The sequence below is a fragment of the Chinchilla lanigera genome, unplaced genomic scaffold (genome assembly GCF_000276665.1).
Source record: "Chinchilla lanigera isolate Chin_1 unplaced genomic scaffold, ChiLan1.0 scaffold00053, whole genome shotgun sequence".
Taxonomy (NCBI): Eukaryota; Metazoa; Chordata; class Mammalia; order Rodentia; family Chinchillidae; genus Chinchilla; species Chinchilla lanigera.
The window spans coordinates 6287010-6305252 of record NW_004955454.1 but is presented as its reverse complement, the minus strand read 5'-3'; the positions used below and the strand labels follow the sequence as shown (position 1 = coordinate 6305252).

The 18243-nt window shown below is 35.7% G+C and overlaps 1 protein-coding gene across 18 annotated transcripts in view; it reads left to right on the top strand.

Moving 5' to 3' along the window:
* Positions 1-18243, top strand: part of Wnk1 (WNK lysine deficient protein kinase 1) — a 130199-nt gene that overhangs the window by 53438 nt on the left and 58518 nt on the right. For all 18 annotated transcript variants that reach the window (XM_005395993.2, XM_005395992.2, XM_005396003.2 and 15 more), the window contains exons 3-4: positions 2682-2902; positions 4929-5086. In XM_005395993.2, coding sequence (XP_005396050.1) covers positions 2682-2902; positions 4929-5086 — 379 coding nt within the window. The remainder of the gene's footprint in view (positions 1-2681; positions 2903-4928; positions 5087-18243) is intronic.

The window sequence follows — 18243 nt, the reverse complement described above, 5'->3', positions numbered from 1 at the left end:
TGAGGTAGGGTCTCACTATGTAGTTCAGGCTGGCCTTGTGCTCACTTTGTAGCTCCAGCTGGTCTCAAACTCACAAAGATCCCCCTGCCTCAGCCTCCGAGTGCTGGGATTACAGACGTGTGCCACCACCCCTGGCTTCAGTTGTTTAATTTCAATCTATATATGCATAGTTTCCGAAGTTTTCATTGTTACTTTTTTTTAGTTTTATTGCATTGTGGTCAGAAAAGATATTATTTTATTTTAATTTTTAAATTTTTTTTTCCACTGTGACCTACCATTTGCTCTATCCTGGAGAATGTTCATGTGCTGTTGAGAAGAATGTGTGTTCTACAGCTATTGAATGAAATATTCCGTAGATGTCTGTTAGATTCATTTGGTCAAAGGCACAGTTTAAACAAGTTCACAATGGGGCCATAATTCATTTGTCTCACTGCAGGCGACTCTGATTTGAATTTGATCATTCCTGTGTGACTGTTCCATCTGACAGCTTGTACCACTCTGGGGGGCTGCTGTGATTACAGTAGTGCAAAAAAGACACTGATTTAGCAGACCAGATGTCATTATATTACAGTTCCTTAAGGGAAACATTAAAATAGTATAAACAATTATAATGCAACTAATTTGTGGTATAGCAATTGTAATTGTGTATTATCTATACAGGCAGTGCAGCATTTGTAAGATTTCCATGGTAAAATTTAGAGAATTAATTATTGATTAAACTATTCATGAATATACATTTCTTTTCACTTAGTGAAATAAATTATTATAATTTTTAAAATGGTATGAATAATATTTATATTTGGGCAATACTTATTCAAATTCAAGCAACTAATTAGATTTGGTCCATTTAATAGACTTTTTATTAATTCTATTAGTAAAGATCAGTGGTAATTAGATCTGTTTGTACCACCGGTGGTACAGGCTACCTGATGGAACAGTGATACATGTACCACTAGAGTTTCAAGCCAGCAGGAGCATGTTAACTAACTCTGCTGTATCTTTGTTGTTTTACTGTCTGGTTTGTCTATTGCTGAAAGTAGGGTGTTGAAGCTCTGTGCTGTTGTTTTATTAGAGTCTGTCTCTCCCTTTAGGGCTATTAATATTTACTTTATACATATAAGTTCTCTATTTTTAGATGCATATATAGTTACAGTTATTACTTTGGACTTATTTTAGTCTATAAAACCCACTTTGGGTATTATTTTTTACTCAAATGAAGTGAGATTTCATTTTAGTTCCACTGTTACCTTTTTAGTTAGATCTAGTTCTCATGTTTGTTTAGATGCTTACTCTAGAGATTGCATTTATGTCCTTTAATCTCTACAACTATGGTTAATATTGTATAATTTCATGTAAAATATAAGATCCTTATATAAGTAATCATTCTTACTGTAAAACTTAGTTCTTATGCTATAATTTTCATATATGGTACATTTACATATTCTAGAGAACATCCCAAGTGTTAGATTTTCTTTTAATTAGCGTGTATATTTTAAAGATAATAAGAAAGTACCATCATTTGTATCTTAACGTTTTTGCTCTTCATTTTTCCCCCTGCGTATTTCCAGATGAAGTGTCTGTCCATTAGGATGCAATCGCAAAACTGTATCTTCCTTAGAGTGGGCAGCATCAGAAATCTGTTCTGTTTTGTTGGCTTTAGCTGAGCTGTGTGGAATCTGTCTCACACAGGCATATTTCAAAGGTCAGCTAGAGATTTGGACAAAGAACATGCAGAATTTAGGACTTTCCTTCTGTGCTTTACTTTCTGGAATTTACTTTCAAGATGCCTGCTGTCCAGTAGAAGTTTCTGTAACAGTGGAAAGGTTCTACAATATATACTGTCCCAGATGGTATCATTTGCCATGTGTGGCTTTTGAGCACTTGGCATGTGGCTCTTGCAACTTAGAAACAGAATTTTAAAATTAATACACATTTAAATATAGTCACTTTTGGCATATTTCATTGGACAAACTATCAGTGCAAAAAATTTCTGTTGGATAGAGCTCTCTTCAATGTTGTGGTCATTCCAAGTTCTGTCCTCATGTCTGGGTTTCAGTTGACCTCTGTATTCAGACTGGGGCCCTCTTTTAGTAGAAAGCAGGAAGCTCCAGCATTGCGTTTCCTTCATCTTTGTGTGAACTCACCTCCAGTTTATGACTGGTTTTGATTGTTCGTCAACACTGTCAAGGGAATGGTTTTGTATATTTTTGACTAGAATTTATAAATATATATGCCACTAACAGGAGCTACTCCATCATTTTACCAGATGCAAAATTCTACGTACCTCCTGTCATTTTAATAGTGACCCAATTGAACGAATTCATTTTTGTGCTTTTTTTTCAGAATTTTTTTACCTACTGCTAACATAAAATTTTCATCTGTGAATCAGACACTGCTAATGCTGACACAGTCAGTCTGATGTATTCTTTTAAGAAAGAACTAATTACCCTAATCCTGTAACCATTTAAATGAAAGTACTTGGAAGATTTATTTTTCTTTGTTTTTTAATAGAATTTTCTATTTTGAACTACTGTAGCCCCTTTTTAACTTTTAAGGTTAACTGACTCTTAATACTCTAAATTTGATATTCCCATCTTTGGTATGCTAGAATTTAATGGAATTCTTCAAAGCAATAAACACATATCACTGATAACCTGTTTGGTATACTTTGCTTTTTCTAGGTACCTGAAAAGGTTTAAAGTGATGAAGATCAAAGTTCTAAGAAGCTGGTGCCGGCAGATCCTTAAAGGACTTCAGTTTCTTCACACTCGAACTCCACCTATTATTCACCGGGATCTTAAATGTGACAACATCTTTATTACTGGCCCTACAGGCTCAGTCAAGATTGGAGACCTTGGTCTGGCAACCCTGAAGCGGGCTTCTTTTGCCAAGAGCGTGATAGGTATGTTTCAAATGTACCTTGGAGCCTGGGTGGCCTTTTGATGTTACTTTTATTTAGAAACTTAACTCTGTCTGAGCTTTGCTGACATGAATAGACCTTTAGAGTTTATAGCTTGAATCTAAAAGGTGATGAGTTCTACCTGTGAAGTGTGGAGTTTTCTATATTTTTGTTTCTGGAATCGTTTTGAAGACTATTAATGTTTTATAAAGTTAAAGAAAAGTAAGGTGAGCCTTTTTTTATAAAACCTCATATAACAATCTTACTGAGTCATTCTGTTGATACTTAATATTATATACTATCTATTTAGTAGATACAGTGTGTCCCTTCATGAATTAAATGGAATTTATATGTATGTAGTTTGATTTCTGAAATGTATGGCTGTATATTCAGAAATACTTGCTTGTTGAAATTCTATTTGAAAATATGAAAATATGACAGTTCATTTTGAAAATTTGCTTTTACTTTTAGCTTACTCTTACTCTTCAGAAGGTATGATACATCTAAAATGGGTTTCTCAACCTTAGAACTATGAACATTTGTGGCTGGACAGTTCTTATAAGGAACTGTCTCATGCATTGTAGGATTATTTAGTATCATCTCTGGCCTCTACCCACTCAATGCCGATAGCATATTGTCTGTCCACCTACCCCTGATTATTACAACCAGAAATGCTCTATGGAGGGCAAAACCATCTTTTAATGAGAATCAGTGATATAAAGAATGAGAATGTCCTTTTAGACTTAAACCGTACGTTAGAATCACAGCCGGCAAAAATAATACCTGTTTTGATAAGCTTTCACTCCCTGAAGAGATTAAGATTAAGTTGGAAAGAATCCTAAGTATTAATTTGAAAAGCTTAGAATACTTCGCACATTCTTACAAAATAGCAGTCTCCTTAGACTGTTGTATAACTAGGATTTTGGAATGCAGATTTTATGTGCATTGTTTTGTAAAGCATTAACAAGAAGAATGGGGAAAAGTTATTTGAAGCTAAATTCATTTTACTTTCTTCACAGGAAGTATTTCTTTCCTTGTCTTCGACATTTTAAAATCCCTGGCCCAAGAGTTACTTTTCTTTGTTTATTAAGTCATACTATACAAGCTTGTTCTTGGAAATGCCCTATAATTTGAGGTATAAAGAATTATTTTGAAACATTGCATAACCTAGTGTTGTGGGGTCACAGATTCTATTCTCATAATCAGTTTATATTTGAGTTCTATTTGTGTGTGTATTTGTTTTTTGCCTATACGATGTCTGTCCCTCAATATTTTCTGTACCTGAGGTAGGTTTTTTTTTTTTTTTTTAATGTACTACAAGTGGGATGGTAAGTACTTGAAGAAAAAGGCTCTGGTTAGTGGCCTTTACAGACAATTTAATTACACTTTATTACCTTTAAAAGTGTAAATATGCAAGGCTTTTCACTGCAGGGCCTTCTTAAAAAGTGACAGTGATCAGATGGAGTATTGTTAATGCAAGAGACTAGCTGTAAATGTTGACTTTGCAGCTACCATACAGTAGGGGGCAGACAAGTATTTAATGTTTCAAACTTACATTTTATAGACAGTTGCCATTCCATCTGCTTTGTCGCTGCTAGTTTCTTAATATTTCTTTCCATTTGTTTTCGGCATGAACCATATTAGTTTATCTCTTAGTCAAGGCTCTGTTAGACATACTATGTGACAGGAGCCTTTTTTTTTTTGTACCAGGAATCAAACTCAGAATGTCACACTTGTCAGGCAGGTGCTGAGGAATCTGTTTTAAACGGTATATAATCAGATATTTGACCCTGTCCAGTTTATCAGTAAAGGCCTTGCAGTGGAAGATCTTTTGTGAAATATTTGGTAAAACAAGCTGACTTGTTTTTTTTTCTCTTTTTTCCTCTCCTTTTTCTCCTCCTTTTTCTCCTCTAGTTCTTCTTCCCTCCCTTTTTCTCTCTCACAGGTCAGCCCCTCTGCTTGTTTCCCCTGGTGAGTAACATCTACAGCTTCTGCTTGCATTGAGTCTGAATCATTCTTTTAATTTAAGGTACCCCAGAGTTCATGGCCCCTGAGATGTATGAAGAGAAATATGATGAATCTGTTGATGTTTATGCTTTTGGGATGTGCATGCTCGAGATGGCTACATCTGAATATCCATACTCGGAGTGCCAAAATGCTGCACAGATCTACCGTCGAGTGACCAGTGTAAGTCTTCCCATACCTGTTGGTGAGCTTTGGTCACATCTAACAAGGAATGTCAACCTGGATAATATCCTACCATGCATAGGGAGCAATATAGAATATATACTGAATAAGGTATTGGGAGGAGTGATATTGAGGTATATGCAAGGTTCATGGAATAATGAAACTAACAGTTTATCCTGGGCCCAACTTGCATTCACTTACACCTTTTTAAAATAAGATGAGGGGGTTGTTTTTTTTTTCTTTTGGGGTGGTTTTTTGTTTTGTTTTTGTTTTGAACACAGGATCTCCCCATGTAATTTAGAGTGGCCTTGAACTCACTATGTAGCCCTAAACTCATGCCTCCTGCCTCAGGCTCTCGAGTGCTGGGATTACAGGTGTGTGCTCAACCCTATAGGAAGCGTGGAGTTCCATAGGATGTGTGTAAAAATCACACCTATCACCTACTTTTTAGCACCCATCAGCTCATAGTAATCCTTTTAACTCATGATCCTTTGTTAAAGTTATTAAAGTAATTTGTTCACAGACTTTTCTCTGAATGGCTTGATTTGATATATTACCCTTCTGTTTCATTTTGTTTTATTTTGTTTCTGTCTTTTTGAGACAGGGTTTTACTATGTACTTCAAGCTGGCCTGGAACTCACTTTATATCCCAGGCTGGCCTGAACTCTCAGCGATCCTCTTGCCTCAGCCTCCTGAGTGCTGGGATTATAGGCATGCACCACACACCCAGTGGTATATTAACTTACTAAATCATATGAGTCTCCACAATATTAAAGGTATAAATTAATACCTTACTAAACTACCTCTGGCAGAGATTATTTTCTTGAGCTGTCCACTTGCAACCTAAAATGTAATTTTTAGGATTCATCATTTTGTTTTACTACTGTTTGTTTCATTATGTCCCCACTATACTCACAGTACAGATCTTTTGGTACATAACAATCCATACCATAGAGACTTCTAGATCGCTTTATACCCTGAATTCATTCAGATTATGTCCCCTGTTGTCCCAGAGATGTCTGCATATAGTCTGTCTTCAAAACAGGCTCTATCAAGGTCCACAAAAGATATTTTATTGTTATATTTCATAGTTTGTTGCTCCCACCTTCTTTATCTGCATGCCATTGAATCATTGAAGAAATTATTTTGAAAAGTATCATTCATTTAGAATTCATCTGTTTGCTTCCTGTGGTGTCATTTTACTTACCATTCTGGGTTCTATATTTCTGTTTTAAAAATTTATCTTAGAGTATGTCAGCAATGTAAAAATTTTGTTTTGCATTCATGCAAGTTGTGTACAGTGTAGTTTTCCAGCATCTGTATGATATGTATTACAGAAGAGGCAAGGTAAAAGATGTGGATCCATTTGTCCTCTATTAAGTCATATAAAACATGGCAATGAAAATTCTGGATCTAAAATTTTTAAATGTTATATAATATTAACATAGGTTTGTGAAAACTTCTAATGAATTAATAAATACTTTTAGACATTCTCAGTTTTACTTCTAACAGTAAATCTCAACAGATGTAACACATATAAACAAAAACCTACTGGTCCCCAATAATTTTGAGTGCAAAAGAGTCTTAAAAATCTGAGAACCATTGTTCAGAAAGTTTAGACAAAATTTAGGGTAAACACTGTCACAAGGACTGTGTGGCACTGCATATCTTACATTACATTAGGAAGTACATTATATCTCCTTAACCCAATCTTAGTGAAGCAGTTTCATTGAACCTTGCCATATTAGAAGATGTGACTATAAATTACTTAGATTTTGAGAGCTGATCAGAATGGAAATTCGGTATTTTTAAAAACCTGATGAAAAATACTTTGTGTTAGGTAAATTAGTTTCATATCTTCACAGAGGCTTGGATGAAATCTTTATAGTCAAAGCTTAATTATATTATAACCATTGATTATAATTATGATGAAATATTCCTTGACTATTTTCTTTGTGTGAGTCTTCTGTGTGTGATTTGGGTGGAGCTTCTAAAAGTTTATTTAATACAACATAAATAGTAAGAAGTAGTAGGATCTTCATAATCAATAAAAATAATAGTTACTGTTTGCAGAGAAAGCAGCATTACTCTCAAATTATTTCTGAATTTGTTTGTTTACATAAGTTTGTTGAGACAGGATCTTGCTGTGTAGTGTAGGCTGGCCTTGAACTTACGGTAGCCCAGGCTTGCCTCAGCCTTGTGAGTGCTAGGATTACAGGCATGCACCATCATACCTGGCTTATCAACCTCCTTTCAATACCCACCCATCTTGTCTCATCCCAGAATTCATGATAGGATTCTAATCCATGAAGCACTGATTCTTTATTGGCCTAGATGTGATGAAGAAGAATGAACTTTAGTAGGTCGTCGTGTCATTCTATTAAGTACCATAATCATAATTTTAGTTGTGCCGTTTGAACATCAATCTGCTAATCTGCTTTGCCTGTCAAGAGTTCTGTACCTTTATTCCCAGTGCAGATTTCTTAATATTTCCCCTTCTCCCAGTAATTAACATTTTCCCTTTTTTTTCCTCTTAGGTTCATTATTGTGACATAGTAAATTCAGTCATTCTTGTTTACTGAAATTACAGCTAGATACTAAAGCAATCTGACATTTTATTACAATGAGTAACCAAGTAAATGAGAGAAAATATAAGGTAATAGATTCAAAGCTAAGGGGGAAAGTACCAAAAGCTGCTATGGATCAAAGTTGATTTGTAGATCAGTATGTTATGAGTGATGTTATTAAACAGTAAAACATGTTTCTATTATGTGACCTGCGGCAAATCACTGCTAAGCCTTAATGTCCTTACGTGAATAGTCATTATTGCCAAAGATTGTTGTAGAAAACAAATGCACTGAAATTGTATGAGGAAAAAAAAGAAGAAATTGTGTAAGAAAATGCATTTGAAAAAAATAAGTTTGAGGTTCAGATACATTACGTCCAAAATCTTTCATTTTGAAATTTTACTTGTTTTATTCCTTAGCTTTTCATTAAAATAGTAAATATGTGACAGGTTATTCCATGTACAAATGATGGTCTAGGTAGTAAAATTTAAAAGTACAAATCTAATTACATAATGAAGTTATAGCCTTTCTTAAAGTGTGCTTTCTCTGGTGAATTTTCTTTTGTCAGTGTATTAATCTGATGTGGGTTTTTTGGTCTTGTCTTTTGGGTTTTTGTAGGGCAGGATCTCACTATGTAGCCCAGGCGGGCCTCAAACTCATGGTGATCCTCCTGCCTCAGCCTCCTGAATGCTGAGATTACAGGCATGCACCACTATGCCCAGCTAATCTGATGTTTTGTGTTTTGTTATTTTTATTAAATCTTAGAGGATCTTTGAAGATTTGATTTGTTTTCTATATAACCTAATGCGCCAAGTCAGCGTCTTGATTAAGAATAACTTTCTTGATTAAGAATAATTTTCTTTTTATTGTATATGCATAATAAAACGTTTATGTGTTTAGCAGCTGTATTAAGCTGTTTTATATGCAATCGAATTCATCCATTTTTTTTCTTTTCTTTTCTTTTTCCTTGTCTTTGAGACAAGGTCTCACTATGCAGTTCAGGCTGGCCTTGAGCTCACTTTGTAGCCCAGGCTGGCCTCAAACTTGCAATAATCCTCCTGCCTCAGCCTCCTGAGTGCTGGGATTACAGGCATGTGCCACCACACCTAACTTTCATTCATTTTTAAATGTATACCTAAGTGTTTTTAATACACTCATAGATTATATATGTAGCCATTACTGCAGTTTAAGAATAATTTCATCATCTAAAAAATTTCATCCCCTGTGTAGTTAAGCTATTATTCATACCTAAATCCTTCTAGCCAAAAGCAACCATTAATCTATTTCTATCTTTATAGAAGTTCCTTTTCTGGATATTTTATATCAAAGGAATCATAGTATATAGTCTTTCGTGACTAGCTTCTTTTGCTTAGCATGTTTTTAAGGTTCTTTCATGTTATCACAAATGTTCATATTTCATTCCCTTTTTTGCAGGTCAAACTTAGGACCTTGTGCATGGTAGGCAAGCACTCCACCATGGACTGAGCAATAGTCCTAGGGTTTTCATTCCTTTTTTTTTAGAGCTGAGTAAATACTTCATTTTGGGTGCACATCATGGCTTGTTTAGTCATTCACCCATTATTGAACATTTGGACTGTTTCCATGCTTTGGCTATTGTGAATAGACTTGCTAGACATATTCATGTATAAGGTTTTGATTGAACATTTGCTTTTTGTTCTTTCTGGTATATCTGTGGGAGTGGAATTACTAGATGATATGTTCATTGTGCATAACCATTTCAGGAGTTGTTTTCCAAGTAACTGTACCATTCTACATTCCCACCAGCAGTGAGAGATGATTCTGATCTCTCATTATTCTTGCCAGCAGTAGTTATTAATTAGTTTTTGATTCTAGCTATCCTAGTATTTGAATTGGTGCCTTAATATGTTTGGAGTTTTGGAGTTTGTTTATTTGTTTGTTTGTGACAAAGTCTCGCTGTGTAGTTCAGGCTGGCCTAAAATTCACTGTGTAGCCCAGGCTGGCCTGGAACTTTCAGTGATTCAAGTGCTAGGATTGCAGGTGTGTGCCACCATGCCCAGCCTTAATATGGTTTTTGATTTCCATTGCTCATTAATGATGTTGAACATCTTCTTCATATACTTATTTATTGTATATCTTTCTTTTAGTTGAAAAAAGGCCTATTTTGCTCATTTTCATTAGAATGATCCTTTGCTCATTTTTAATTAGATTTTTATCTTTTTCTTATTTAGTTCTTTGTATATTCTAAATATAAGTTCATCAGATAAAAGATTTATTATTTTCTCCCATTCTCCCATGAGTTTTCTTAATAGTGTCTTTGAAACACAAAAGTGTTTTATTGTAATGCAATCCAGTTTATTTTATTTATTGTTTATATGTGCTTTTGGTGTCATAGCTAAGAATCCACTGCCAAATCTGTTTTCAGGAAGATTTACTTCTGTGTTTTCTTCTAACAGTTTTAGTTTTTAAAATTAGGTCTTTGTTTCATTTTCAGTTAATTTTTGTGTATGAGATAAGAATCCAACTATGGCTATCCAGTTGTCCTAGCACCATTGTTGAAAGGACAAGTTTTCTTCTTTGAATGGTCTTGGCATGCCTGTTGAAAATGAGTTGCCCATAGATACATGGGTTTAGTTCTGGAATCTCAATTCTGTTTCATAGATCTGTATGTCTTGATTGTCAAATGTGTGAATTAAAAAATTTATCATGTAATGTTGTGGTACATGAAATCAACCTCACTAAATCTATGCATATTGGCTGATTTTTACCTAACTTTTGGGGAAGGATTGTGAATAGGGATGTGGAGGGACAAGAAAATTATGTACGTTTGAAAATTAAATTTGTTTGCCCAATGTTATGTTATATTAGTTTCCTAGGACTACCATAACAAAGTACCACAAATTGAGTGGCTTTAAACAACAGAAATTTATTGTCTTATGGTTCTGGAGGCCAGAATTCCAAAACCAAGGCTTCCGTATAGTTACCTACCCTCTAAAACATGCAGGGGTCGTGTACTCCATAAAACATCTTCCTGGCCTCTAGTTCTTTGTTACCAGGCCTTGGCAAGCATTCCTTGGCGTGTAGCCACTGTGCTTCAATGTCTGTCATCTCACGGAATTCTCCCCTCAAGTGTCTGTGTCTCTTCTGTTAAGTTCACCAGTCATTGGGTTAAGTAGTCTTACCTACTCCCCAATAACCTCATCTCTTAACTAACTTAACTGAATTTAACCTCTGCCATATCCTATTTCCACATAAGGTCATATTAGGATACCAAGGGTTAGAACTACAACATATCTGTTTTGGGGGACACAGTTCAGTTCTATTACTCTTCATGGATTAATTCATCTAATATTCAAGTTTTTCTGTGTTCCATACTTTTTTTAGATCCTTGGTATTGAATATTATTATTGAGAAAGACACAGTCCTTATGTCTAAAAACCTTACTTAGGGGAAGAGGAACAGGTAAGAAGATAGTTACCATACACCATAAAAAGTTATCCTAGGGGTAATACTGAACCAAAAGTACATTGGAGTGGTACCTTATTGAGTTTGGACAGGTTAGGGAAATGGCATTAAAGGAGCAGGGGGGCTAAGTGTTATATGTGTGAGATCTGTAATTTTATCTACTGAATTTGGAAGTAGGAAAAGGAAGAGGTGAAAGGTTAGAGAAAAAAGGAAAGTTTAGACTTCATTATATAGTACACTGGGAGACCCACTGTAATACCTTAAGAGTAGGGGTCACACAGTCTTAAAATTTAGATAGGTTTTTCTAGCTGTACAGTAGAGAATGAATTTAAGAAAGCTAAAAGCAGAAACCCCAGTAAAAAGGCTAGCACAGTAATCAAGGGAAATGACTGAAATAAAGATATGAGAGATAGCCAAAGTGGATGATTAGAGAAGGTCTTTTTTCATGTATTAGGATTGGATTCTTTTTAATATTTATGAATTAAATGCCAATTTTACATATGTATACTTAATATAAAAATATCTAGCCTAATTGTAAGGGTAAATACATAACTTAATACTTTAGAACTATAAAATTTGTGTTTTGGGTTTTCTTTTGTTTTGTTTTTTGACACAGGGTCTCACTATATATAGTTTAGGCTGGCCTTTGAACTAAGTCACTATGCAGCAAAGATTAGCCTCGAACTCAAGGTGATCCTCTTGTCTCAGCTGGAATTACAAGCATGCACCACTGAGCCTGGCTTAAATTTACAATTAAAAAAAAATTGGGCTCCTAACAAAAAATTAATAGCTCTTGCTTTACACATATGACCAGAATTTTGTTAAAACACATACACAATTTTTTTCTCCTGAGGAGTTCTATAAGTAATTCCTGGTCTTAAATATGTGGTGGTGTTTTTCTACTAGAATGCATTGCTTATAATCCCAGTTAATCTGGAGGATCAGTGAAGAAGATTGCAAATTTGAGGCCCGCCTGGACAGCTTAATAAGACCCTATCTCAAAATTTTAAAATGAAAAAGGGACTGCAGCTGTAGCTGAGTGGTAGAGTCCTTTGGATTCACTCCCCAGTACCACTCTTCCCCACAAAAAATACATGAGAATCCGTGGTGTAAGCAAATAGCCATGTAAATTATAGCTCTGAAAATCTGTAGGCAGTCCCTGTTTAAGAGTAGAACTCTATCCAGTCATCTGTTGACAGGTATGCAGGTTGCTTCCAGGATTTAACTATTATGAATTGTGCTGCTCTACACATTGGTATTCGTGTGTTGCTGAGTATGATGTCTTAAGCTCTTTGGGGAAAATATCTAGCGGGGGATAGCTAGGTCATATGGAATTTCTAATGTTAGTTCTTTGAGAAATCTTCATAATGATTTCCATAATCACACTAGGATACATTCCCACCAACAGTGTAGGAGGGTCATTTTTCACCACAGCCTTGCCAGCATTTGCTATTTCTTGATTTTTTGATGATAGCCATTCTTTCTGGAGTAAGAGGGGATCTTAGCATTGCTTTAATTTGCATTTCTGTGATGACCAGAGATGTTAAGCTTTTTTTTTCCATATATTTGTTGGCTATTTGTACTTCTTCCTCTTTGAAGTATTGGTTTGTTTCACTTGCTCATTTCTCTACTGGGTCTTTTACTACAGGTGGTCTAATTTTCTTGAGTTCTTTATATATTCCAGATATTTGTCCTCTGAGGAGTACCTGGCAAAAATTTTCCCCCTTTTTGTAGGTTGTCTGTTCATTCTACTAATTGATTGCCTTGCTATAGAGAAGCTTTTCAATTTGATATAATCCCATTTGTTGATTCTTGTTATTTCTTGGGCAATTGCAATTCTGTTTAGAAAATCCTTTCCTACATTTATGATTTCAAGTGTTTTATCTACTTTATCTGGAAGCAGCCTGTATTACTGTCAACAGATGATTTGATAAAGAAAATCTGGTATCTATATATAATGGAATACTAGTCAGCTATAAAAAAGGACAAATTTGAGACATTTGTAGGGAAATGTGTACAACGTTGAGCAAAGTAAACCAGATACATGGGCTTAAATACTATATTATACCTCTCATTTAAGTAAGGCAGAGTGCAAATAAAGAGGTCAATATAGGATGGATAGAAGGAGAAGAGGTGATGGATCTCTTGCAAACAGAAAGAGGTACAAGAGATCCAGGGTGGCTGCAGTCAATTAAGCTGACTGGGTTCCTTGCTGGTGGGTGCCCAGTGTGCAGTGGCTGTGGACAGCAAGCTCTTCGATTGTGTACACAGCTTGTTGCTTGTACTGACTGCCCTAAGGGACCTTGGAGATACTCCCAGTGGATGTTCGTGTAGCTGACCTCCTGCCATCCCCGGTCCAGGCTCCAGACAGGCATACGGGGTGCCTTTGGGAAACCCCAGGGGACAGTGGAAAGGGTTCACATTGGACAGGTCATCGTGTCCATCCTCACCAAGCTACGGAACAAGGAACATGTGATCAAGGCCCTGTGCAGGGCCAAGTTCAAGTTCCCTGGCTGCCAGAAGATCCACATTTCCAAGAAGTGGGGTTTCACCAAGTTGAATGTAGATGAATTTGAACACACGGTGGCCAAGAAATGCCTCATCCCTGATGGCTGCGGGGTGAAATACATCCCTAATCGTGGTCCCCTGGACAAATGGCGGGCCTTGCACTCCTGAAGGCTCCCACTGTGCCTCTCCCTACCTTAACAAGTTCATCAGTAAATCTTATCTCTGCGCCCGCCCCAAAAAAGAGATCCAGGGTGAGGGGTGAGGGAGAGTAGAGGGAGAAATAAGCAGAACAAAGATACACTACTTATAGGAACCTAGTACCTCAAAGAAAGTAAACATTATGTACCATAAACATGAGCTAAGATTAATAATATCAGTAAGAATGAAAATGGGGAGTGGGGAATTGGAGGGGAAGGGATAGGGAAGGGACTTTTTAAAAAAGGAAGCAAGTTGTGTTATGTACATACACCCACTCGCCAAAATGATTACCTGATTCATGTGCTGCAAGTATGTACTAACTTAAAATCTTAAAATAAATAAAAGGTAGAACTCTTGGCAGAGCATTTGCCTAGCATCTGTTACACCCTGGGTTCAATCCCCAGTACTGATAATAATAATGTTAATAATACCTTTGCTTACCACATGCACACTCAAGCTTGAGAACAAAATCTCCTTCATAAATGAAGGCTTTGGTGTTGTTTAAAGTTTAGTAGAACCTAGGAGGACTAGTTAATATCTTTGTTTCTATACTACTAGTATAATGTTTAATCTGTTTTCAGTTGTTCAGCTGTTTTATAAAAACTGAGGTAATACACATCACAAAGTTAACCACTCTGAAGTGTACAGTTCAATAGTTCTTACTATGTTTACAATGTTATGCATCCATCACCACTAATTTCAGAATTTTTTCATCACCCCTCAAAAGAAACTCTATCTCCATCAGCAGTTATTCCCCTGCTTCTACCCCCAAACCAGTAATTACTTTTTGTGTCTGTGGATTTGATGTGTCTATTTTGGGCATTTTGTACAAAAGGTAATATATAATATGAGGCTTTTGTTTCTGGCTTCCTTAACTTAGTGTAATGTTTTCAAGGTTCATCTGTGGTATCTTGTGTCAGTACTTCATTCCTTTTGATGGTTGAGTAATACTCTGGATGTACTACACTATATTCATCGAACATAATGAGTGGGACTGGTGCTGTATTCCTTGGGGACTGGCAAGTCACAGGCACTCAGCCATTGTTTGTGAAATAAATACAGAATTGTAGGGAGTGAAACACAAGTTTATGTTGTCTATGAGGCTCTTGAGTTGGTCATGCTTGAGTTCATAGCCTAGCAGTGTTGTTTCCTAGCTGGGAATACCTGGCCAAGTTACTGAATTTTTCTTTTTTTTTCTTCTCTTCCTCCTCTTCTTTCTCCTCCTCCTCCTCCTCTTCTAGAATTAAATAAGGCTTAATATAAAACATAGAAAAATGCCAGGCATGTACAGTACTTATCAGTAGGTACTTGTTAGGTTACTATTACTGTGACATGTTTAGTAATGAAATTAAGTTGTCTCTTGTTCTGTAGTCTCTTACCTCATAGCATTCAGCAGATTGCATCAGATTAAATGTGTTCAATGAATTTCACAAGAAGTCAATCTTTAAGTAAGGGAGAAATGAGCTAATACTTATAATCTCATCAGTCACCTTGCAAAGTGCTTTACAGGTACTATCTTATTTTAACTTTTATATTATAGATACAGATGAGAAAATAAACTCTAACCATTTGGTCTAGACATACAAGAGAGAGTCAGAAGTCAGGGAACTTTGACACGACATTAATACAAACCTTAAAATGTTTACTCTTGGCTTGTTCTTTTTAGACATTTTTTCTAAACCTTAAGGGAAAAACCAAGTAAAAAAGTTCAGCGTATATGAGTAACATATGGTAAGTGTTACGAATGGTATTGTAGTTTTAGCCCCCTGTAAAAATTTGTAATTCTTGTTTAACACAGAAAAACATCTATATGCTACGCTTGTGCTCTGACCTTGCTGTCTTAAAAATCTATGCCATTGGTAGTGAAAAAACCCAAGCAAGAATAAGAGTGTATGTAGCACAGTTGTCTGCTACTAAAAGAGTAAAAACTATAGCACATAATGGCATCAACCTTTGATACGAAGGTTAGTGCATTTGAGGTTGGAGCAGTACACAGGATTTCATGTATCCAGAGAGTAATGAGCCTTGAGGAGTCATGAGGCAAGCTTGTTTCCTTTGATAGAACCAGCTCAATTTGGTAGGGCATTTGAACAGCACTTTTTTCCAATGTGATCATAAGGTATGTTCAAATTCCTGTAAATTAATGGTTCATACCATTAAGAATCTGGCTGAATCCAGCCCTATAACAGTCAAGTTAGAAATAATGGGGTTTTTTAATTACTTTGTTTGTGTAATTTGACTTTATCACTGATTCCATTAGCCTTTGGATTGCAAGGTTTGAACATTCTGTCTGGGAAAAACAGAATTAAAGCCGTTAAAGTAAAATTCCTTTTAGTTTTTATATAACAGATTGCAGTTCACTTTTTTTTTCTTTGCCTTTTTTTGGTAAGGAATTCGTAAGAAATGTAACTGATTCCTGGTTAGATAAGGTTTGAAAGTTGAGGAAAACTATATTTATTCCTTTAGCACTTAGTTTTTTATTTTCTTGATATTTTAGAATAGAATTCTCCTGAAATTATCAAAGTTTTTTAAAAAATTTTATTACTGTATTCATCCGATAAATTTGGGTTGTAAATTTAAAGGAAAACTTTATATGATAGACTGGCTCTTGGAAACATTTTGCATGAAATTGAGAAGCATTCTATTACTCTGCTATGATTTAAGATTAAAGGTGACAGGTGGGTGGGATACCAATTCCAAAGTTTAAAATGCTAAAGAACAATTGTGAAATTCTTATTTCAGAATTCCCAGAAAGCTGATTTTATTGTCCTTACTGATGTTTAATTCACCAGACAGTAGGCTATAGAATAAAAACTGGTAGACTATAGAAGGATGGTTTCCATATTTAATGCATTTAAACAGTACTGAGTTTTCTTGTATCTTGGAAATAACTCACATACTGAATGCTAAGAGTCATATAGATAGTTTATAAATGTTGCAGTCTAGAGTGGACTATATAATTTGAGGTATACCCTGAAGTACAAAACTCAGTTTCCTTAAAAAAGGGGGGAATTGAAAGAGTATTTTTTTGTGTGTGTGGTACCAGGAATTGAACTCAGGACCTTGCTCTTGCCAGGCAGGCGTTTGTGCCGCTGAGCTATATACCTGGCTGAAAGAGTATTTTTGTCAGTAGAAATGTACAATAAGTACTCTGAAATGCAGCCTATCTAGGAACAGGCGCTGTTTTTTCCATTTTCTGATGTCCTCATCACTCCCCTTTTTCACAGTATGTACCATAGTTTTCATTAGGCACATCTCAAAAAAGAGATCCAGATGGCCAGTGAGTACATGAAAAAATGTTCAGCATCTTTGGCCATTAGAGAAATGCACATCAAAACACGGAATCCATCTTAGTCCAGTGAGAATGGCTATCATCAAGGACTCAAAGAACAGCAAATGTTGGGGATGTTGTGGGGAAATGTAGGAACCTGCCTACATTGTTGGTAGGAATATAAACTAGTACATCCACTGTGGAAATCAGTATGAAAGTGCCTCAAAAAACTAAAAATAGAAATTTCATTTGATCTAGCTATACCTCTCCTACTTGTCTCCCCCAAAGAGTTAAAGTCATCTCATTAGTGATACATGCATAACCCATGTTTATAGCAGCACAGTTCATACTAGCTAAATTGTGGCCTAGATGCCTATCAACAGATGAAGGACCAAGAAAATGTGCAATAAATATACTCGGGAGTACTACACAGCCATAAAGAAGGATAAATTTGAGTCACTTGTAGGAAAACAGATGCATCTTGAAGCTATAATGCTAAATGAAATAAACAGACACAGAATGTGAAATATTACATGGTTTCTCTTATGTGAGAAACCCAAAATATAAATAAAGAGCAAAATAAAGGAGAAATGGTATGAAACAAAGACTTCTTGGAGACAGGAAAGGGATCAGGAGAAAGGGGATAGAGGGAAGAGTAGGGGAAAAGGGAAGTAAAAATGATGAAGATATGATATGTATATGTATCGCCAGGCATGGTGGTGCACACCTGTAATCCCAGCACTTGGTAGGCTGAGGCAGGAGGATTGTTGTGAGTTCGAGACCAGCCTGGGCTCCAAAGTGAGCTGAAGGCCAGCCCGAACTGTATAGCGAGACCCTGTCTCAAAAAGACCCCCCCCCAAAAAAGAAATACATATATATGTAGCAGTTCTCCCAAATGAATGCATTTATTATATATTGCAAACATATACTACTAAAAATAATAAACAGAGTGAAATGACATGTTAATAATCAGGACTTTGATCACAATTGTAGTACCAAAAAAAACAGTAACAGTGATTTTGAGAGGTCGCAAGCCAGTAAAAGACCTTTGATTGGTGGAGATACAGTAGAAATACTAATATCAGAACAGTCCACCATGTGTTTTGAACATTCATCTTTGTTTCAAGAGTTCATTGACAATACTAATTCTTTTTTTTTTTTTTTTTTTT